Raw genomic sequence first — 25004 nt, forward strand, 5'->3', positions numbered from 1 at the left:
ACCCATTTAATCAATAAGGATAAGAAAATATACTTCCTGGTATTTTGGTAAAACCAAACGATTATTTATTAAAGAAGAATGTGAAAATACATTTCCGTAACAAAATCATCAACATGCTATCTCTAACTATAATAAGATTATTTCAGCTCTCCTTCCTGAAAACACAGAAATTTTAATACAACTCTAGAGATAGACACAAACACTTTACATTTAAAATACAACACAGAACTCTTCAAAACACCAGGGAAAGATAAATCTCACACGTAAGAAGTCAAAACACCAGTTCAGTTAAATTAATTAATCTGATCGTATAGTCAGAACACACTTAAAATTTATTTTCCTACTACCAGTTACCCAGGTTCGAATTGAAAATATAACCATGTTTTCTGTAAGGATCACATGGGTGACCTACAGTAGACCATAAGATAAAACTCAAATAAAACATACAAAAATAAATCAATAAAAGCATTTATTAAAACTTCCACGAAAATTATAATTTTAGATGGCTGGCCAGACTAAAAGACTAGGCCAGACTAAAGACTTTTATACCCCCGTGTCCGAGACTGCCTAGGTACCGATCCTAAGCAGTAGCTTTCCAAGTTTTATTTGAGTCGAACCTGGGGATGAGGGGAGCTGCATGCCGACAGTCCCCTCGAGATGCTCATGTTTGGAGAAGAGGGAAAGACCTTCGGATCCATTCCTCAGGGGTATTCTCTTTCAAAAGGGGGCGGTACTGAGCAAAGTCATACCGTCACCTGCTCTTGACAATGACGATCGCCATGTTGCCTCAATTTCATGGGCTTTGTCTGATATCATACAAGCGAGATTAGTAATAACAACACGCTATAGAACTAAAAATAATAATAAAAAGAATTACCAAAAAAAAAACTCGAATTCCTTTATTCTGTTTTTCTTTCAGCAGTTCAAACAAAAATAACTTTTTCATAATGAGGCTCGTCGTAAAAGTAGTTTAATTCCTATTCTTTCTTAGATATTTGTTAAGTATTATAAGCAAAATCACGCTAGAAATTTTATTTAATTTTAATTTCTAGTTTTATATTTTAAGCTTGACGTATGGTAGAAAAACGTGATAATTTTTTCTGCTTCCAGGGACATGCAACTACAGCTTCTACATTGAATTGGATCATCTACATGTTGGGCTTATTACCTGATGTTCAGGAAAAGGTTGTCGAAGAGTTAAATTGCATATTTGGAGATGATATTCATAGAGCAACAACTAGCAAAGATCTGAAGGAAATGACATATTTAGATAAAGTTATTAAAGTACGTTTTAAATATCTGTATAAGTGCTCTCAAGAGTTTTATATATAACGTCACTTAAAATGCTGAATGGTTCTTACACTTATGTTACTTCTGAGACTTAATTATGCTCACATTTCCGTTCTATCAAAATTATTAAAGATATATAAGGTATTTCTCCCGCCTTCTTAGCATGCCTTCGTGGTGTAGTGGTCCGCACGCTCGACGCGTATTCGAGAAGTCCGTCGTTGGATTACGGCCAACGACGGAGCCAAGGCCAAGGCGTTGCTCATTTTTCATCTTTCTTGCTTTAAAATATCTAAAGTCTCTACACATGTAATAATCCAAAGGTTAAGGAATACTTTTTTTCGCTATAGCATTGGGATGAGGATAGAAGAGAAAGGCTGAAAGCAACATGCAAAGAAAATATGCCTACATTTGTTTAGGAAGGACTGATACTTTAAGAGCAAAGATGTATGGTGATCTTTCATGTATGTTAATCTTAAAGATTCATTTTGGAAAAAGTAGTTATGTTTCCTGAAACTTTCTTCGTGAAGTCTTCCAAACGTTATCTTTAGATAGCGAAAAGAAATGGATCTCTCTCAAGTTGAAGTGTTTACGCTGCTAAATCATAAGTCGTAGAGTTCTTCATAGACTACAATATCGGTTTATCGGGGAATGTATAATGTAGATACAGGCAGTTCCAGACGGTCGACTGGTGGTAACTGGTCGACTGCCGGTAACTCCTACTTATGAACTGCTTCCTGTCTTTTAATAGAAAAAGATGAAGCAAGAAGTTACTTCAGCTTATTTCTGACGATTTTCCAGAAGTTTCCAAGAAGATCAACTGTTTGCATTTCGCTCACTTGTTCGCGCAACCTCAGTGACTGAGGTCATAAAAATTGCACATGACGCCGAGCAACGAGCAATAAAACTCAGTACTAACTCACATTGTTTCATGATCGTGATAAAAGAACTCGACACGGCCTATCCAGTATTGATGAAATATCTTAGTTCGATCAAGAATTGGTTTACGTGGTCACAAAATTTAAATTTGTATCGAAGTATCAAGTTCTGACTGTCTTATTTATTTAGTCACTGCGAAGAACGAAAACATAATTATAAAACATGTTGTCAGGATGTGTAATTTTGCAAAAATGCAATAAAGGTTATCAGGTTCTCTGTTTCTCCTTACTTGCTTGGGGAACATTGAGGAACCTGACTCGGAACAGGGAGCTTACTAAAGCTATGTTCAATAAATGTGGGAAGTAGACAAGATACACAGGAAGGGTATACGAAACCCTTTATTTTTCACTCTTTACAATAATTTCCGTACTTCGGAATACAGAGACCAACTACTTGTGGTCTGAACGTAAGAATATAAAAATATTTAACTAAACTCTAACTTAACTTTGGAATAACAAACGTGGAAGATTGGCCGTATATTAACAGGAAGCCGTATGTAGTACAGAGAACTGTTAACACTACAATACGTTTAATCCTCTAGATTAAACCTCTGGCCTGGAAGGCAACCAGCAACCGAGTAAAACTTCTAAGGCAAGCGGCCTGCTTCGACTAACTCCTTCCTCTCTCTCTCTTGGCAAAAAGCCACAACTTAAGTACTTGGCGTTCGCCAGACAAATTTTGCATAAATAAGTTAACGCTTTTAATTCTGGCCGAAAGTAGAAAATAAGAAGTGATATTAAAGATTTAAAATAAAAATAAACGTTAGTAAAACTTAAGATCCTTACAAGGTATCTTGCAATATTTCTAATACACAGAGAAGAAAACGTTAAATTCAAGGCAAAAAAAAATCTAGGCAAAAATAAAACTTAATACGTAACGTTCACTATAAAACGAAATTTAATCTAAGGTTTATTTATTTATTTATTCATTTTAAGCAGTGTATTTCTTCTGCAAATGGAACCAGCCGATGTTTTATTCAGCGAGCATCTCTCGTTACGTTTACCTGCGATCAGAGGCGTAAATAGAGTCTTCGGCGACACGATTCTTGATTTTTGATTTTCTTGATTGAACCGAAGCTGCTTGCCTTTATTGATTCTCCCAATCTTAATCACTTCTTTTTCTAGTTATTGCTTATTATTTTCGCAATACTTAAAGTAGCTGTATACACTTAACTCAATGAAACGAACATTTTTCGATAAATGCTTGGTTGATGTGTGCATTTTTTTTTTTTTTTTTTTATTATTTATTTATATTTTTTGGTTCTATTTTAAACCTGTTAAGTTAAAAGAATGTGTTATCCGAAGCTGCTAGACGTCCTTCGAAGAGTAATATGAAAGAGATGCAATGTAATTAAGGTAAAATGTTCACTAGCAAATTATTCAAGGTAAGCTTTATTCATTACACATTGAGTACAAAAATCTCTTTTTTCTAACTGTCAAGGAATACACTTATTAATAATTTTGCTAAGGTTGACATTTTTGGCTCGCTTGTTCTCATTTGAGAACGAAGCTAAACTGGCGAGCCTATTAGTTACATTGATTCGCAAAATAGCTTTTGAGTTCAAAGGGGCTTTGTCCCTGAAAGGACTATTGTTTTCGTTTTGCGATTTTGCTTTGAAATTTTTAAAAGCTGTATCACTTTACAAATCGTTACCACCAAATATTCTCGCGCTGTATTATATTTGAAGAAATTAACTAATGAAGAATATGCGTAAATGTATGTATGTTTCTCGCATTGTGATAAAACAACGTAATCTAGAATTTTGAATGACGTAATCCCACTGCGAATACAGGCATCTAAAAGCCCAAATTTGAAATTTGTTTTACTATCGATTCCCTATTTTGTAAAGCTTTAACCAACTTTTGATTAACAAACTCAACGATTTAAAAGCGAGTAATGGCGACACTTTAGGGGGGGGGGAAATACCTTTTTAATCTCCAGCGCGCGGAGCTGCGTATCGGAAATTCTAAAGATATGCTCATTTTAAAATTATTTTGGGACATTGCTATTGAACTGGATTTTATGGTTTAAGTGTAAAGAGCATGATATTTACTAAATAAAGGTAACACACAAAACGCTAAAAAAAAGTCCCTTTGGACGTAGTTTAAAATCTGAAACCTTTCAAATCTTTTTTCTTATTATTTTACTTTCAAAAAAAGATCTTTAGATTTTTTTTTATTATTTATTGATTTTTTCCTCCCAATTCTATTTTTCTTCATTTTAACGAAATAAAACTGAACAATACCTTTTTCTACAATTTAGTTGATTATTGATGATTATTTTAACATTATTTTTTATCTCAAATTTGTGAATTAATTCTCAAAAATGATTCAGGATAGAAAGTTTTACAGTCACTGTGAACAAGTTAGGTATATGATGCGTGCTGTGCATAAATCACAAAAACTCGGTGAAAACGAGCTCTGATTTATTATCAACAATTATGTAATTTAATTTGACGCTGTTAATTTTTTCTAGCTCTTCTTTTGATCACTCCTTACTAAAGAAAACTGGGATGTAAATGTTGATTCTTTGAAAATTTTCGCGCAAAATCAACTGCTTTGTCGTGGATCTCTTTTCCATTTGCTTTCACAAAAAATTCCGGTTGAATTGCTTCATAAATATTAAGAACCCTCTTCATATCTTAGAAACGATGACAAAGCATCTTGTCATCGTCCATAACCTTGTGAATCTAAAATAAGATTCTAGACTTTTCCATGTCTCATCTTTTTCTAATCTGTCATCTAATCTTCATCACCGTATTTTTTCACTTTCTTAAATGTACTTCGACAAAATGCTCTAATTCTTCTCCAATATTCAAATATTCCTAAAGCCACTGGAACTGCATATTTTCTTCGCATTTCGATAAATTTGAGCAAGATAGTCTTCAGTATTCCCCATGCTGATAAAAGATCTACAATTTCAGACTGTGAAAACTTTGAAACAAAAACCTAAAACTTCGCACTCTATTATAGGGTTTCAATTACTTTTACTAATAGCTATTCTTATTATTTTCCTCGCGTTTCCTCTCCAGGATGTAAATTACTTAGATGGACGAGCAGCATATTTAAATTGGTGTATCGGAATGTTTAGTCAGAGCATGATTTCTCTATTGTGCGCACTCTTCCAGCTGTTAACCTTAAATATCGGCTTCTCATTCTTGCCGCCGAATTATTATCCTGCCGATGTAGGTTCTGAGTCAATCTGTTAGGTTAAATTGAATTGCGTGTTCCTGTACTAATCATTACGATTAAAATTTAGTATTGAGTATCTTTTAGGTTTCTTAGGGCAAGTAGTTGGTGACTGTAAGCACGTAAGCCCGCGCCGTCTGAAAACTATATTGCATTAAAGAAAAGTGTCTTTTACATCGTTTCGCTGGTTGTGTTCATCTTCAGGCCTCTAAGAGAAGTCGCAAGGATTAACACTTAGGTAGATCTAGTTACATTTTAAAATAGCGAAGAGAACTAGAAGCCACAGTATAACTAAAAGTAAGATAAAGTCAAATATTTACAGTTTTTTCTTTAATTTTATCGCTTCATTCCTTTCCTTGCTTTTCTAGCTAGTGAGAAATATCGCTTGAGGCATTTCATTGCATCATCAAACCAATGCTATATGGCAAAAATTGCGTCCTATCTGTTAGTCCAGAAAATTACGTTTAGAAATTTTAGTGTCATTCTGGTGTATTGTTTTCAGATTTCCGCAACGAATAATATTATTGCCAAAATAGCAATATGCATTTTAGGCTGTTCCTAAAAACTGGCAAGCTTGTGTATTTCCTTCAATAGGATATTTTAAAACTAAATTTAGATTACGTTCCACACCATGTACAAAGAAAACACTCGGGCGTTTTCTATTATACATTGTTGCACACAATTTTATTCTCCCATTCATTACTGCTGCACCGTCATATTCTTGTCCCGCTTATTTTATTAAATATAAACCTTTCTAGTGTAGTAATTTCATGATTTTTCTCTTCAATTTCCTTCGAACATTCGTTTCAACATTTTATTTTTCTAAAAAAGATAAAAAATTCACAAATATTTAGCTCAACAGGTTGTCTTTTCTTTGTCTGCTATTTTCAAATATATGTAAACTTTACACAGATGGTTAGAGGCGTCTCGGATTGTATCTAAATTAGTGAAGAAAGTTGGGCATTTTGAAGTTCCCGAGTGATGTTATCTTCAGCCGCCAAGAAGTTAATACGCTCATTTTTGACTTAAATATTTTACAGCACTATGTGACATCAGAGTTGACATAATCTAATTAGTCATTGAGGCGTTTGAAGTTACCCTTCTTATTTAATTAGAAATAAGTTTTATTAATTAGATAAAATAAAACTAATTATATAAAAGAATTTTCGGTTGTATAAATATCATTAGGAAATTTAATTTTTTAAGTATAGTCTCCAATTTTGAAAAACCGATAAAAATTTTTTCCTCACTCAGAGGCGGCCCTTGTCACCGAAGCCCTGGGGCACTGCTCCGTTGCTTCGTTGGTAATTACACGGATCTGACTGCGACATACTGATAAGTGAGCTAAAGTAGCTTGGATAAAAACAAATAAGAGACTCTCCATTGTATCTTTTCATTTGTATTTTATAAGATTTCTTCTCTAGAGTACACAATATATAATATTTTATACTGTTATTTGATATTTATCATTTCTCTCTATATAAACACGTTCAATTGTTTCACATATTGAAATGACTCTTCCTTTTTCAGGAAGTGATGAGAATTTATCCTCCCATACCCATCATGGGAATAAAATTTAAGGAGAATAAAATAATTGGTGAGTATCTTAGTTTTTGAATATTTAATTAACTCTCCAGTCAAAATGCCTTATATTGTAATTTAGACTAGTTAAATAGAAAAAATAGATCTTAAATAGAAAGGTTCAGTTATACAAATTCAGCTTATCTTTTTCATATCTGGATATTAGGACTAACAATAAATTTCGAAAACTCTTTAGTCAATAAACATCATATTTCTAACATTTCTCTAAGCACAAATACTTTTTATTGTGTGGTATTTATTTAAAATGAATGAAATTGATTTCAAAAGTTCATTATTCTTATCAACTATCTGCAGATCTGGCTGTTCATATTACTTATATCATAACTGGCTGCATATCTTCCAGAAGCTTTAAAGATTATCATATTGAGATATACGATTTACCAGTTACGTGTGAGTAAAAAAGATCTTTATTTTAATCAACTGCGACCCAGCCAGTATAGTGGTAAGTGACTCTGACTGCCGTAGCGATGAGTCAGGGTTCGAATCAGGCCCACCAGTGTGTAACGTGTATACGAGCCAGTTTACCTTAGAAAGTCCTCCACGAAGGCATCTCTTCCCTTAGACAGATAGCCCTAATGTGCTTTGTCATAATTAAATACACCACCACACCACACCGGGTTCGAATCACGGAGCAAGCATGATTGTAGCTGTCCGTCCCATAATAGGAGGCAACGGTGGCCACCTATTCCATGATGAAAAAGCCTTCATCATGTAACGGCCACCACTTCCGGCCCTTGTAGTGGTTCGAGGTTAATGGTTAAAAATAAAGCGCCAGGTCATTTAAAAAGAAAGGTAACGAAATTGTACTAGCTTGATGAGCTATTTTGTATCTATTAAAAATTGAGCTTTGGCCCAGTTAGTATGCGAATCTTAGTCAGTGTTTTCTTTAGATGAAGAATTTGAAAGAAATGCGAAATTTGTCAAAACGAGAAAGGATACGAATCTTGAACCCTTCAGCCTTTGAGGAAATTAGGTTTTAGTTTTTTTTTTCTTTCATGAATAGATGGCGCCAGTAGTTTAACTCCTGTCCAACCATTCTTCATTCTTATATTATCTTTTTATTATATCTTATATCGTCCATTTGCACTTGATGAGGATGATGGTTCGGTAAAACCATCGAAACTAATCCTGTGAAAATTTGCAAATACAACGCTGATTTTTGTTGTTTGATTTCTAAATTAAAACGAGAAAGATTAAACAATTCAGATTTTATATAGCTTAATTTTATATAGCTTAATTTTATATAGATTTTATATAAATTAGAAAGATTACAATATGTATGGAGTGGCCAGGTAGTTCACCAGACTTCGAAGCATATATGACACATATATGCACAACTCTAGATCAGGGATGGGCAAACATTTTCGGTTGCGGACCAAAAATTGAAAAAAAAAAGTTTGGCGGGCCAAGATAAATTTTTCTAAAATTTTAAAAACAATATACAAGTATTACAATTTAAATATGTTAATGAGAGGAATAAAATTGAGATTTCATTTCTAAAAGTTCCTTATATTGAGGTTCAAAATGAAATGTACTGATTCTAAGGAAGGAGGCTAAATGCTCATCTGCCAGCCTACTTCTAAAACAGTTCTTTCTAAGGTTCATAGTTGAAAACACTTGTTCACATATATAAGATAAAGCAAACATAGCATTGATTTTCTGGGCGTGAGATATTAAGTTTGGGAAACTTATTTTTGATAATGATTTGTAAAACCCTAACTTTGGCATATTTAGAAACTACTGTTTGAGATGATCATTAGATTGCAACTCAGTTAATTCAAGCTGCAAATCTAACCTCACTGCTTCACATTTTAGATGAAAGGCATGGTAAAAATATACGATTTTGTTTCAATGACACTGAAATATTCAAATCTGCGTTCGAACACAAAATGCAGTTTTCTCAAGCCATCTTCATAATCCTTTACCTTCTCTTCAGTTACTGAGGGTATTGAATTTAACCTTGGGAAATGAGACAAGTCGTTCTTATCTAGCTGCCGGCAAACAGATTAAGTTTTAATTTAAAAGCTTTAATATGGGCCCAGATATCGTCGCTAAATTGATTTTTCCCTTGCATCTTAACATTCAAGTTGCTAATATGGCAAAGAAGATCTGTGAAAAATGCAAAGTGCAAAAGCCATTCTGTATCTTCTAACATTTCGCACTCAGCAGAACACTGTTTCTTATGGAAGAACGACATAGTGTCGTCTTTCAGCTACCACACTCGCCTGCTAGAAAACACATCCTGCACTAAGCCACCTTATTTTCGTGTAATATAGTACATCAGAGTATTCAGATTGCACTGAGTGAAGAAAATCTCGAAATTGCCTGTGTGTATCGCTTTTAACACTTTACGGATTGAAAGCTATCTGTGCTTGCTATTTCCGTTAATTTATGTTTTGAAGAACAAAAATAGAGAAAGTAAAAAGATCCTCAGTTCTTTGGAAAAAAGGAAGAAAAATTTATATTTAAACAAAGTAGAAAAGGAGATGGATATATAATATATAATAATATTTTTTTCTTTTAATTTGCCTCGGACAGGCAAATTAAAATGATATCCGCGGGCCGGATAGAACCTTCCGGCGGGCCGTAGTTTGCCCATTCCTGCTCTAGATCATCATCACTTGATACTTATCATTCAACTGAACCAACTGCTTTTCTTCAACGTTTTAATCTTTCGAGGATTTGCAATACCGATGCTAATTCTCAAAGCACAATTAATAACACTGATAGTATGGATCAAAAAATCCAAAACGCTTATGAGGAATGCATTTCATTTCTACAAACTCGAATATCTGGCAAAAGAGGTCTCTATGAGAATTATATCTAAAAATCAAATCTTTGATTGATTTTATAAAAGGTTCAAAACTTGATACAAAAATCTCGCATTCGTCTTCCCTCATATGAAGATGATGAAATAAGCAATTCTAATGATATTAGCCGTTGTATCAATTCAAGAGATACATGGATTCAGAAACTTCACCTATTAGCTGTCAAACAAGAAAATTCTATGACGACGCAGCTCTATCACCAGTCAGCTCCAACTATAGAAATTAAAACAATTTGCCCAACACATCTTCACACAATCAAAGAATTTCATCATCAAATCAAAGAACTCCTCTGCAGCAAAATTATATCCAGGATGCAAACAATTTTCCAAGCATAGGTTACAACAATATGCAAAATATACCACCAAATAAAGAAACTAATATTTATTGTCAAAATACCAGTAACGCATGTATGACTCTTGCATCTCATGATCAAATACAAAATGAAGGATCCAGATCATATGCAGAAGTACTCAAAATGATAAAGCTCCAACTAAAACACAGCCACCAACACTTCTTATTATTCCAAAGACTCAAATGACGAATCTTGAATTAGAGAATAATATAGAAAAATACATTCCAGTTTCCAAAATTGGTGTAAAAATTCAAAAGAATTCACATATCCGAAAAGTATCGCGGTCTCATGCAATACCAAAGAAGAAATACTCGAGATTAACTCCATATTATATAAGAATGAAAAAAATCATTGATACCATCGCTCAAGATACCATCCAAAAGAAAACCTAAATGCACAATAAACAATTTATCTAACAATACTGGTTCAGAAGATGTCACTGAAGTAATTAAACAAGCAACTAATTTGGAAGAGAACGAATTCAAACCCTCTTTTAAATTAAATGGCAAAAGAAACAATGGAATAAAATGGGTAATTGAATGCTCTTCTCTAGCCTTCAAAATACTAATTAAACAAAATACAAGTATTTTCAACCACGCCTTGAAAAGTCACAAAATCGCAGAATTTTTTGGTTTACGTCGATGTTTCATATGTCAAGACTTTACTCACTCAGTTAGAAATTGCAAGCATATAAATTATTGTGCATTCTGTGGCGGCAATCACAATATCAGAGAATGCCAAGTCCATCGTGTAAAAACTGAAAACTCCATAATGACGCTAATAATACTGACCTTAATACATATCACCCTGCTTACGCACCAAACTGTCCGGTATATCAAAAGGAAGTGACCAAAATAATTACGAAAACCGAATGTGACATCTTAGAGTAAATTCATCCTTACAACCAAGAAGTTAAAATCACTTCTTCACCTTGATTCACCAAAACAAAATAATTAAAATTTCGACAATACTATTTAAATGAATATATATCGATTAAGAACAAGTGCTTCACAAGAAAGAAAATATTAGGAAGATTACTACAATACTAATATAAATATATTTATGCTACAAAATAAACTGACAAAATCTATTACATGAACTAAAACTAAATTATAACTTGTCATATAAACCTATTATGCCAACTTATTAAGTATTGTACTTTTAAGCGAAAACATTTACATTAAACAAAATGAGATATATGCACTTAACTAACTAAATTCGACAAAAACTTATGATGTAAAATGAGAACATCTCAAATAAAAGAAAAGGAATCTTATAATAAATTATACATCAAGAAACTATTATGAACTATTATAATTATGGATCTTGGTCTACTATTATTATATATATCAGAACTATTATAATTATGGCTCTTGGTTACTATTATTATATATATCAGAACTATTATAATTATGTCTAATGATTATGGTACTAATCAAAATGTCAATAAACTATTATATATACTAACTTTAAAAATTATACATGACCATGTCATTGTCTATTAATCTGTTGACAATGATTCTAATAACGACAGTGAACTATTATGAACTATTGAAAATATTAACTATTAATCTAGAGCCATTCCTAGAGCCTAACGGATTTAATAATCCTGCTGAATAGATATAAACTAGTCCAAATACTAACAATGGGAACATTTTACCTAATTATGGAATTATTTATTATTAACTATTAAGAACTATTATAAACACTAATTTATAAGAACTAAATGTCAGTGAAGTATTATAATTGTTCTTATTGTTTATAATAACAATAATTTTGCCAATAAACTATTATGAACTACTAAAATTTACCAATATTCTATAAGTGTACTATTATGAACTACGTATATACAAATTATATATGAACTATATAACAATGAACTATTTGTGAAATGTATGTCAATGTATTACTTTGAACTTTTGTGAACTATTACAATTTTAACCTATTAGGAACTATTAGGATCAATGAACTATTTATCATTGATCTATTAAATATATAAAGAGTGCTATATTTGAATATATATATATTGAATTACTTAAACTAAATTGAATTATACATTGCACTATATATTGAATTATTGAAACGCTAAATTGTACTATTCATTTAAGTACTGTATTAATTAATTTAAATTCTCAAAACTATACCATCTATTGATAACTAGTCAAAATTGTATTGTATTAATTGTATCAATTGTACTATACAGAATATATATGTATTGCTACCACCAAAAACAAATTGTACAAATCGAAACTGGATATGTATCTCAAAGCATGTAAGTGCGATGGCACCAACTGTTAAATGGTATGTACATTTTTGTATACATTTTCGAAATTTTAATAAATGTCCGGAGTCTTGTTTGGGAGTCCCGAGGTTCACGGAAGGTCTCTGATCTATCGGTGTGAGGTAAAACAAATGTTTCCCTCCCCGACAGCTCGGTGAGCACTTGTGATCATTTAGGCTTTCTCTAGATCAAAGTGGGGTGAAACTATACCTACATTATTTATAGAAGTAAACATTGGGTGTCCCACTACATTTCTACCAGACCAGACCATTAGGTGTCTAATGATATATTGAAATATATCTCATTAGTAGAAACCTGCAAGTTAGAGTATGTATCTTCCAAGTGGCAGATGAACTGTAAATATACAAGCAGCATAGAAAAATATCAAGATCATCATATGGAGTCAAACATACATGACAGTTCGTTCAGCATGCAAACACGATCAGAATTTCATACAGAGAAAATCATAGAAGCTTTGTTAATAGTACGCAGATCCATCGTACAGCATTTTTAAGCATTTGAGTGGATTAAACAGTTGCATTAAATACTTTTTCCCCTGCCAAGATTAGCGTTCAAGAGCATGATATGTCATGTTAAACGTTTCATCATTAGTCTTCTGTTTCCTGTTGGCCGAGTAAATTCAGTTTCTACTTTCGGTTCATTATTTCTTCAAAAAATTTGTATGTTACATTGTAAGGATTTCTTTAGTTTTAAACTAACCTGTCTTTTTCAGTCAATTACCTTTCCTATTTTCTCTCGTTTCCATTTCCAGCTAGAATGATAATTCAGTTTCGCTCGCTATGCAAAGTAGGGTAAAAAAAAATCCTATTTAAGTTGGTGTCTGACTTCCTTCAGAAAGAACATATCTGCCTTTCGGCCATGTTGTTTCGCAATGTGTAAGCACCAGGAGTGCCGACTGTAAGTTCTTTCGTGAGCTAAATGAAATGATGTTTCCACCTTGTATACGCCTTGTCATTGACATAGTTCGAACTTAGCGATTAGTCCCTTCACAGTTCAAGTAAAGATCTAGGCAACAAAAGCAAAATTAAATTTATCTAGAATCTTACAACATTTATAAACTTGAGCTCTATTTCCCACAACTAATGATTGAAAAAGGCCATGGTGGGATAGTGGCTTTCTTAAATTATGAACGTAAATGCAGTAACGAGTCAAGATTTTGTAGGACAAAGAAGATAAACAGAGAAAGGTTTTTTTTTTTTTTTTTTTTTTTTTTTTTTGTACCTGTGGGTATTTAAAATTTTTTAGGCAGCCGAGGAAATTAAGAAAATTAATTTTAAAAAGAAACTAAAAGTGGGTAAAATATCTTACAGTTGTTAAGAGATTTAGTAAATTAGCTTTCTTCTTTCTCCTGAAAAATACAAATGTATCATCAAACAGGAACACAAAACCCAAAAGTAAAAATTTTTTAAACAATCTCATATCTAAATACTAAAGTTAAATTTAAAAAGAATAAAAGTAACAGAATTTTATACATCTAATCTTTGCATTTCTCGAAAAGATTTAAACTCATATCCATAAATTAAGGATAATTCGGAGTCACGCGGAAATCGAACTCTAAAATAAATATATCACCTGTAAAATCATTACACACATCTTCAAGAATCATATGCAAATTTCAGGAAGTAACCAGATGACACTGATGGTACGTCACAATGACGAGAGTGTAAGAGAGTGATATATAAGGAATACAGGCAAAGAAGTAAAATTGTTCGCAGGCGCTTTATAAGCATTTCAGTGCAATAACCGAATAGTTATGACACAAAGGACGCATTTGGATGATTTTTTACGTGGTAGAATTATTGGCCGTTTGGAATGTGGGCGTACCCAACTGGAAGTATCAGACAAACTTGGAATTGCCCCGAGTGTCATCTCCAGGACGGTTATTCTACGCTACGAGAGTCGACAGCAAGTTGTGGGTCGCCAGATGTCGCTGCTAGTAAAAAACAGGTCTGCCCGACATCCTATATTCTCTGAGTACGGAAGTTGTCGAAAGCGCGTGAAAAAATGTTGCCGCGTCGTCAATCAGGCTTGTCCAGTTGACGTACTAAGTAGACAATGACTTTGTATGCGTTTTCGCCGCTGATTTTTTCATATTTAAACGAAGAATACGGTCGTAGATCTCTGAATCGGTGGCGAATTTATAGAAAATATGTTGATGCTTTTGCTCTGCCAAAAGATGTTTTCATTGCGTATTTCAGGTTCCCAAAATTTATAGTTATTTTAATTTGGGGTGAACTGAGAGAGTATTTGGAGCTACATTCAGAAAACAAGAACGCAATTTCTACTAAAAGAAAGGTTATACTATTCCTGAAATTATAGATATAAATTGTAATTGTACGCTTTAAAAATGTAGAAGATAATAAGTTGTAGGGTTTATATTTATTTTAACTAACATTTATTTTAAGTTTAAACTATCTTTCCTGTCAAGCCTTACTTTCCCCTGGAACTGTCAATGCCAGAATATGTAAATTTTAGTAGAACGCGCAAGGATTCAAATTATCAGTGGAAGTATTCTGATTTAAATAGAAGGAAACAAGTTCGGTGAGAGTGAGATTCTTACTTAGCGAGCGCGGAGGTAGTTAGCGAGAATTGAAGAACCCCGCGTTGCGGCCTATGTGCTTGGCGGGAAGTAGTGGCAATTGTTCCAGTGAGCTTCAAGTCTGCTGAATTAGCAGCGGTATTGTAAAACGCGGTGAGTTAGTTATTTTAGAGAGCCTCGTAGTTAGAATCTTGTCTTTACTTTCTTTTCAGGTTATTATTTTTATTTGACTGCCGAGTTGGCACCGTTTGTAAGCGTCAAGAGAACGCAATTGTAATTCATTACGTTGAATAAAAAGGGACTTAAACCCTTCACAAGCTTCTATCTTTTATACAAGTTTTCACAGTCACCTCTTGGTTGCGTGCAAGTTGGAGGCGCGCAACGTTATATTGGCGCCCGAAAACTTATCGAACTGAAATGGCCGAAAACTGGATGGAAGCCGCTGGACAACACCAAGAAATGACAACGCAGTTAAAAGGATTTGGATACCTGGTCCAGACTTTGAGAGCATCAATCAAGCCAAACGTCTATTTCGACGGAAAAAATTCGGTGTCCGTATTTTTAGAAGGTATAGAAAACCACTTTCAGCTCTACCCTGAGCCTGAAAGACAAAAAGTTGCCATCGCCACATCAGCACTAAGAGGACAGGCCGCGCTATGGTGGAAAAACATAGGAAAATTTCTTCTAGGTGAATTTGGAAGCCCGACGTATACATTTGAAAATTTCAAAAAATCGTTAGTAAAGGCCTTCCCCATAGTGAAAGATCACGCACGGCTGGAAGCCGAACTATATAGTTTCTATCAACGGGATACAGCACAATTGACGGACTTTATTTTACGAAAAATCAAGCTAACGGATATGATGTATGGGAAAAAACCCGATGCGGAGATAATTGAAATAATATTACCAAGATTGTTACCCGCTGTCCAAGACTACTTTGAAATTAGAAACCCAAGAACATTGCAGGAACTCTTCGAATTGGCGGTGAAGTTTCAAAATCGCAGAATCGCGGAAAGAGCGAGAGGGGAAACATATTCTCAAAGTACCCGAAGGAAGGAGGAAACCAGAAATGGAAATCGCTCATATGGGGAAAAGAACTATCAAGCTAACGCATCGAAACTCGAAGGTCAAGGCCCAAAAAGAAAATCTGAAAATAAGCATCCGCGTACCCAGAAGACACAGATTGAAAGGAAAGCTTTAAACGACTAGAGGGGCCTGTGAAAGGGAGGGTCCAGACCCCGGAAGTTTTAAAAAAAACCCTCAAATAGACATTTAAATACAGTCATCGTAAAAAACTCACAGCTACCAATTATACAAGTCCTGGTTGGCGATGTACCAGTAGAAGCCCTCATCGATACAGGAGCAGAAGGAAATTTCATGAGTGAAAAGTTCTTCAAAAAGAATTTTTATAGGATACGACTCTTTAAAACCAGAAATACGGAAATTATAGCGGCGCAAAGAAAAACATGTCACTGCATCGGGAAAGTATCATTAAACGTACAGGTAAAAGAGGAAAATCTCAAAGTATTAATTTTTGTGGTGAAACACCTGCAACACTCTCTTATTTTAGGTATGGACTTTTTAAGGGCCGCGAGGGCCAAATTGAATTTTCAAGATAGTTCCGTGGTGCTGGAGATGGACCAGAGAGTGGTGGAACCTGTGGAGACACCTGAATTGGACCTTAGCCATTTGAATGACCAGGAAAGTAAAGCAATACAGCAAGTGGTGAGTAATTTTTCTCATTTGTTTTCAGAAAAACCAGGAAACTGTCAGATCGTGACTCACAAGATTCAATTAAATGCCGAAAAACCTTGTAGGACTAAACCGTATCGCTATGATAAACAAAAAGACTTAATCATCGAAGAACATATTCAGGAGATGTTAAAGAATAAAATAATAACGCCCATAAATAGTGAGTACGCGAGTCCAGTCGTACTATGTAGGAAAAAGAACGAGTTTCCTCCTTCGGATAAAAGGGCTTGGAGGTTTGCTATCGATTACAGAAAACTAAATAGCATTACTAAATTTCCAGTTTACCCTTTGCCGGTTATAGACGAGATCATTAGACAGATCAAATCGACAAGATATATGTCTACTTTGGACTTAACGTCTGGCTACTATCAAATAGCTATGAGACCCGAAGATATACACAAAACCGCGTTTATAACAAAATCGGGCACTTATGCATTTTTACGCATGCCCTTTGGGTTGTGTGGGGCCCCATCAACATTCCAGAGAGCTATGGACATTGTTCTAAAGCCTGTCCTAGGAAAATCAACTTTAATTTATCTAGATGATATAATTATAACGAGTAGTACGTTGGAACAACACATTAATGACCTCGAACAAGTTTTTAAATTATTAAAAGAGGCCGGTCTTACAATTAACGCCTCAAAATGCAAGTTCGCAACTAAAGAACTTAAATATCTCGGTTATAAAATTTCGCAAAAGGGTATAGAAACGCAAGATTCAAAAATAAAAGCTATTAAGAATTTCCCACCGCCCAACACCGCCAAGAAACTTTCGTCTTTCCTTGGATTATGTTCTTACTATCGATCTTTCATAAAAGATTTCGCTAATATTGTTGAACCACTCTTAGTAATCAAAAGAAAAAAGAGTAAATTTACGTGGACAGCGGAAGCTAACACAGCTTTTGAAAGATTAAAAGAAGCGCTTATTAATGCCCCTGTTTTAAAATTCCCTGAGGGGGACGAAAACCTGGAAATTGCGGCAGATGCGTCAGACTATGCGGTGGGTGCGGTTCTTATGCAAAATAACCATCCGCTGGCATTTTTTAGTAAAACATTGAATCAGACACAAAGGAATTATACAGCTACAGAAAGAGAAACATTAGCTGTATTAATGGCTGTACACAAATTTCGAGTTTATTTCGGCAAATCGCCAGTAACAGTCTTTTCGGATCATGCGGCTGTTGGTAGACTTTACTCGGGAAAAAATCTAACGCCCAGGTTAATAAGATGGGCTTTAAAACTCCAAGAATATAATATCACAATAAAATATAAACCGGGTAAGGAAAACAATGTAGCTGACGCACTTTCTCGTATAAAACTGGACGATGAAGGAAATGAACTTAAATGCGCTGTGTTGACTTCAAAAATTTTAGATTCTAGAGATACGGTTATTACTGAACTGAAAGCTGATCCTGAATTTGGAAATATCTATGCTTATTTGAAAGACCCCGAAAGCTTTGAGCACACAGATATCGATGCGATAAGAAATAGAGCAAAAAACTATGAAATAATAGATAATTTATTATTCTATACGAAAACAACAAACGAAAATCTTGAGTATAAGCCAGTCATCCCAGCCTCGCTTCGATTAAGCATTTTGAGGGAGTTGCACGAAAAAAAAACAGCGGGCCACCTCGGGGTCAGAAAGACTATAAAAAGGGTACGCGAGGCGGTATATTTCCCGCAATTATACAAAATAGTAACGGCGTATGTCAGGTCCTGCAATCAATGTCAGTTAATAAATGATATTAATTACAGCCCGGCCGGGTACTTAAATAGCATTCGCGCTACATTTCCGAATGAAATTTTAGGCATAGATCTCCTTGGTCCCTTCCCCCAGAGCGAGTTAAATAAAAATCGTTTTCTTTTAGTAAAAGTAGATCATTTTTCAAAATGGATAGAAATTGTTCCTCTTAAATGCGCGTCAGCCAAAACAGTCGCAGATGCATTCTTACACAGATACATTTTAAAATACGGTGCACCGATAAAAGTCATTAGCGATAACGGAAAACAGTTCATTAGTCAAATATTTGAAAACATATGCAATGGACTTGGCATACGCCATATCAAAATGGTTCCGTATAGACCACAGGCTAACATAGCAGAAAGAGTTAATAAAAACATAGTAAAAATAATTCGCAGTTACGTGAGCACACATCACAAGCGCTGGGATGGCTACATAAATGAATTAGCTTATGCTTTAAGAACGGCACATCATGATACTACGGGAAAAACTCCAGCAGAATTATTTTTTAGGCAGAAAGTTAATTACGCCTTTAGATAAATTATTCTTTGTGCAACAAAGAGAGCAGGAGTTTAAACAAAAAGACGTGCAAAAGCTAATTGATCAGGCGCTTAAAACCTCGGATACGGCAAGAAATAGGCAGAAAATTTATTATGATAGAAAACGCCGTGAAGCAGATTTTAAAGTTGGGGATAAAGTATTGAAGCGGAAATTTTCTTTATCAAGTGCCCCAGACAATTTTATGGCAAAGCTAGCTCCAAAGTTTGAAGGCCCCTATGTAATTCAGGAAATCAAAGGGGTAGTATTATATCTTAAGAACGACAGAGGAGAAATCTGTAAAGCAAGTCCCGACCAGGTGAAAAAATACTATAATCCAAATGATTTTGAAATCCTTAAAAGTTTCTTGCAGGACTCAAGTCTAAACGAAATAGAAGGGCCAGAGACTGCAACAACTATTCCACCACCCAAGAAACGGAGAACTGAAGAAAGACCTAGCACTTCTACAACCCGGACGTCGGTATCAAAAAGAAAAAATGATTTTCAAACTCCGGCGTTTAAGAAAAACAAAAATACAGATGAACCGGGTAAAGAAACCGTGGTAAAGACGAAAACACCACCTACAAAGGATGGCAGGAGAAATTACACATCAAGGAGATCGCGCACACGGCCACAGAGTCAGGTGCCAGCAAGGCCGCCGTTTCGGAAACTGAAACGCCAGCAGGAGGCACAAAAATACGACGAACAGAAGAAATTCAAGAAGGACTCCAGACCGGAGGACGCCAACGCCAGCCGTCCCAGGCAGAAACGCAAAGGCCAACAACCAGACGATTACTCCGTCAAGAGGCCAGCATGTAGAGGACGCAAAAGAAAAAGCAACGGGGACGACACTCGGAGATCAATAAGGAGAAGATTGACATCCATGAAACCTCTAACTTGGGATCAATTTTGCCAAAAACGGATGACGGAATTTCAAGCATCGAAAACTCAAAGATAAGTTAAAACCTTCTATAAATTTTTCTTTCTGTTTTGTTCCGAAATGTTATGCATAAGTACGAAGTTCTATGTTTTGACGAAAGTCAATATGTCTCGGTTGAGACTTAGTTTTGTTTTACTTTATTTAGCTAAGGCAAAAGTATTATTTTCTTTAAGTGTAAGAGCTAAAAACAAGCATTTTCTGTTGGTCGAAAGACTAATTCTGTTATGTTAAAGCCAAAATTTGGCCGAAGATAAAAATAACTTCGTATTCTTGTATTAATAAGAATTTTAGTTTCAGTGCCGCCAGCTTGGCGAAGAATGAGTAAAGTAAAAATTTATTTTCTCTTATTCATTTTATGGTAAATTGTAAAAAGCATATGTATTAAAAATTTGTAAATGTATGTAAATACTTGAAGGTTATGTAAAAGTAGAATTTAGTCTAGAAGCATAAAATTGTAGATGCTAAAAGTGAATGCTTAAAAGCAATGAAGTCAAAATTTAAGTAGTAAATTGTAGATAAAGTCATGCTTTAGAGCGAAAGCCTGCATGTTTAAAGATGAATGAGGGGGAAGTTAGAATGAATGTGTTTTGTAGGGTTCTCCACCTACATTTGAATTTTTAAGACTATTAAAGTAGCTCATTGAGTTGTAGAATGTCGAGTAAGGTGTGTCTATTTGGTTGTTGAATTCTAACAAATCATGGTGGTTAGGGGAAGTGTTGTAAGACTAAAACACGAATATTCCCGTTTGACACCACACACGGTGGAGAGCCAGGGTGAAGTTAAATTAATGCTTGAAAAATTGAATGAATGTGAAGTGAGCAATAACTAAGAAAAACGAATCGTTTAAAAACAAAAATTTATTGTGTCAAGAAAGTGTAAATTATAATGTATGTAGAAAGATACTGATACTTATTCCTTCCAGATGCTGGAAGGAAAGACCAAGATTGATGGATGAAGTCCAGGAAAAGTTGCTGTAAGAAGAAAGCTTTGTAACGAGCAAAAGAATTTTAGTATATAATTGTTACATAAGATTTTTTTTTGTGTAAACGAGGCTTTCGCCAGTTAGTTCAGAATTAGATAAACTTACAACAGGTCGTTTGTAGGACCTGCTTCCAAGTTTTCCAAATTCTGGCAGCGGCAAATGTAGGGTTTATATTTATTTTAACTAACATTTATTTTAAGTTTAAACTATCTTTCCTGTCAAGCCTTACTTTCCCCTGGAACTGCCAATGCCAGAATATGTAAATTTTAGTAGAACGCGCAAGGATTCAAATTATCAGCGGAAGTATTCTGATTTAAATAGAAGGAAACAAGTTCGGTGAGAGTGAGATTCTTACTTAGCGAGCGCGGAGGTAGTTAGCGAGAATTGAAGAACCCCGCGTTGCGGCCTATGTGCTTGGCGGGAAGTAGTGGCAATTGTTCCAGTGAGCTTCAAGTCTGCTGAATTAGCAGCGGTATTGTAAAACGCGGTGAGTTAGTTATTTTAGAGAGCCTCGTAGTTAGAATATTGTCTTTACTTTCTTTTCAGGTTATTATTTTTATTTGACTGCCGAGTTGGCACCGTTTGTAAGCGTCAAGAGAACGCAATTGTAATTCATTACGTTGAATAAAAAGGGACTTAAACCCTTCACAAGCTTCTATCTTTTATACAAGTTTTCACAGTTACCTCTTGGTTGCGTGCAAGTTGGAGGCGCGCAACGTTATGAAGTTTATCAAGCACATAAACCTTCTTCATTTAATAGAAATATAGACATCCGATAAGCTTCTACTCGATTTATGTATACAGCAAGAATTACGTTTACTTTAAAATCTAACAGTTGAATACCTTACGAATAATACTGTGAACACAAAAATGTCGTTCATTATTACGCGAAATTCACACTACTGTAAAATAAAATAAAAAAAATAATAATAATAATAATTATAAAACTATAAAATAGATTTATAATATTTTTTTCAGTAATTGTACTACTATTAGTGTGATACTTTTAAAAATAAGTTTTAGCCCAGAGGGGCTATTAATTTCGTTTTGCCATTTTGTGGCGTTTCACGATAAATGGCGTTTCACTTTTCAAATCGTTGCCACCAAGTATTATCGCACTCTATTATATTTAAAGAAATTAAATAATGAGGAATCTGCAGAATGCATGAATGTTTCTCGCACTGTGATAAAACAACGGTACCTAGAGCCATGAAATTCTGAATAACGTAATCCTCCATCCTAATAGAGGCATCTGGAGGGCCAAATTTTAACTGGGAATTTGTATTACTATCCATTTCATATATCATATTTTGTAAAGCATTTATGAGTTTTTGATTAAGAAACCCAACGATTTCAAAGCGAGCAATGGCAAAAAACATTTTCATCTCTAGCGCGCGAGACTATGTATCGGAAATTCTAAAGATATGCTTTTTTTTAATTATATGATATTGCTGTTGAATTGATTTTTATGGTTTAAGTGCGAAAAACATGATTTTTTTTTTTTTTTTTTTTTTTTTTTTTTTTTTTTTTTTTGTGTGTGTGTGTGTGTGTGTGTGTGTAATTTTAAGACGTTTTAAAACTGGTTTTTAAGTGAGGACTTTCTAAGGGAAACTGGCTCGTATACACGTTACACATGGGGAAAGCCACGAAAACGCCGGCCAGCTCGTTCGTGGGATTCGAACCTCGGACCAAATTACCTGCGTTCAGCGACTCTACCGCTCGGCGGCTGGTGAGCTTGTTAGCAGAATTATACTGTATTGTTATTGTATTATGGTTTAAAGTAACAATGCTATAAGACTGAGGGTTTGTTCATGGAATAGTACTTTTGTAACCTATTATAGTATTAAAAACTCATTGTTTCTTTGCAAACTTAAAAAAAAAAAATAAATAAATAAATAAATAAATAAATAAATAATAAAAATACTGTTCATAGCATTCTTATTTTTATATTAAAAGAGATATTGATTATTATTAGTTTTCTATTTAAAATGTGTCGAAACGCTGGTTGAAAAGGAACTTGAACTGCAGGAGACCTACACTGATTATTTTTACTTTAGTACTCCCATTGTGAAAATATTACTATCTTTTAATTATTTTCACAGAACAAGATCTTTTGAGAAGGAAGAATAATTAAACTGAGCAGTTCTTATATATATACAAAATTAAAATAACAGCAATGTAATATTGAAGAAAAGATATTAGTAATTGTGTGACAAAAATTGCAAAACGAATTAATCACACATACAGGATAGATTAATTTAATTTTGGTTATATATTTTATATTGAAAAAATATTTTCTTTCATGTTAATTATAGAATAAATTATTTAAAATAAAGCATTTTGATGCGTGTCTGATAACTGAATGCAGCAGCAATCGGCCATACTGTAATAGCGAATGAATTTTATTTCTTTTCCTGAAAGAAATAATTTTCATAGAAAAAGAAAATAAAAAAGGGAAGAAATATTAAGAAAGAAATATTTTCTTTCTAATTTCTTATTTAAAGAAATATTTTTCAAATAGTAACTGTAAAATAAATTGCGGGAAAACAGTTTTAATGTAAACATGAAAAAAAAAAAAAAAAAAAAAAAAAAAAAAAAAAAAAAAAAACTTAGTTTGCTATTAGATTGTAATGCAAATTAATCATATTATAAATTTAAATAATCAAAATGGTTTATTTCTAAAAGGATTTGAAGTAAGCTTAATTCATTTACTCTTATCTATTTACCATTGCTTTCGTGGTATCCCATATCACTCTTTATTTTTTAGCTCTAAATTCCTGCGTTAACTTTCCCATTAAAAAACGAGATTTTCTTTCACATAACACAGCAGCATATTCAGCATGTATTGGTCATAATACTGTTTTGTGCAATTATTTCGAACTACAAATGCAGCGTGTGAGTTAGTGAAATAATAGGAGAATATTCCTAGAACTTCAGCCAGCGCGCGCTATAAATTTCGTCACTCGGTCTGTACTGCAATTGGTCTAAAGCTCCTTGAAGCCTTGTTCCCTTCCAGTAAAGTTAAATGGACCCACCCGCCCACCAACTGAGGACCACAGAATGGCTTTCTCCGATAAGTTGTGATGGCTGTCTATACCGTTTTTTTTTTTAGTCAATATTGTTCGCTTAAGTTGTAGACAGATCCAGTGATCATAGAATAAGCGTCCAGGCTTTGGCAACGATTCCAAGAGGATGGTAATGTGAGTAGACGTTACAGCACAGGTCCCCCCCCCAGAGTTACAACGCCGAATGAGGACCGGTATTTGGCAGTTACTGCCAAAAGAAACAGGCGGAGCACAGCCTCAAACCTGTCTCGTCAGCTCTCTTCAGCCACTGGTACGATAATTTCAAGGCAGACCGTGTACAGACGCTTAGGGCAGATTGGTTTTTATGCTCGTAGACCTGTCAGATGCGTTCCACTTACTACAACTCACTGTCCCCTGCGGTTAGCCTGGAGTAGAGAGCATGCATTGTGGACACCGCAACAGTCGGCTTGTGTGATGTTTTCCGACGAGTCCAGGTTTAGCTTGCAGTCTGATTCTCGCCGAACTTTCATATGGAGAGCTCCAGGTGCCTGTTACCACCAAGAAAACATCATTGAACGACGCCGTTATGGTGGTGCAGGAGTGCTCGTTTGGGGTGGAATCATTCTGGGTTCCAGAACTGACCTGCATTTTCAAATTGGAACCATGACAAGCCAAATCTATCGGGACGTCATTCTGGAACAACATGTACGTTTGTTTCGGGGCGCCATGGGCACACAATTTGTGTTTATGGATGACAACGCCTACCCTCACTGTGCAAACATCGTAAGCGAATACCTTCAATAGGAGGATAACACCCGTATGGACTGGCCAGCATTTTCACCGGACTTGAATCCAGTAGAGCACGTATGGGATATGCTTGGCCGACGAGTTGCAGCCCGTCAACCTCCTCCTACATGTCTACCGGAACTTCGGAGAGCATTGCTTTTTGAGTGGTTTAATATCCCCCAATATCAGATCGATAATTTG

At 34.6% G+C, this 25004-nt stretch overlaps 1 protein-coding gene across 1 annotated transcript in view; it reads left to right on the forward strand.

Moving 5' to 3' along the window:
* The window catches only part of LOC118201103 (cytochrome P450 4C1-like), a 52632-nt gene that overhangs the window by 17214 nt on the left and 10414 nt on the right, over positions 1-25004 (forward strand). The window contains exons 5-6 of the mRNA XM_085809787.1: positions 1111-1284; positions 6945-7011. Coding sequence (XP_085665913.1) covers positions 1111-1284; positions 6945-7011 — 241 coding nt within the window. The remainder of the gene's footprint in view (positions 1-1110; positions 1285-6944; positions 7012-25004) is intronic.

The sequence above is a fragment of the Stegodyphus dumicola genome, chromosome 2, assembly GCF_044657685.1.
Source record: "Stegodyphus dumicola isolate Sdum_Otavi_A_Nest chromosome 2, ASM4465768v1".
Lineage (NCBI taxonomy): Eukaryota > Metazoa > Arthropoda > Arachnida > Araneae > Eresidae > Stegodyphus > Stegodyphus dumicola.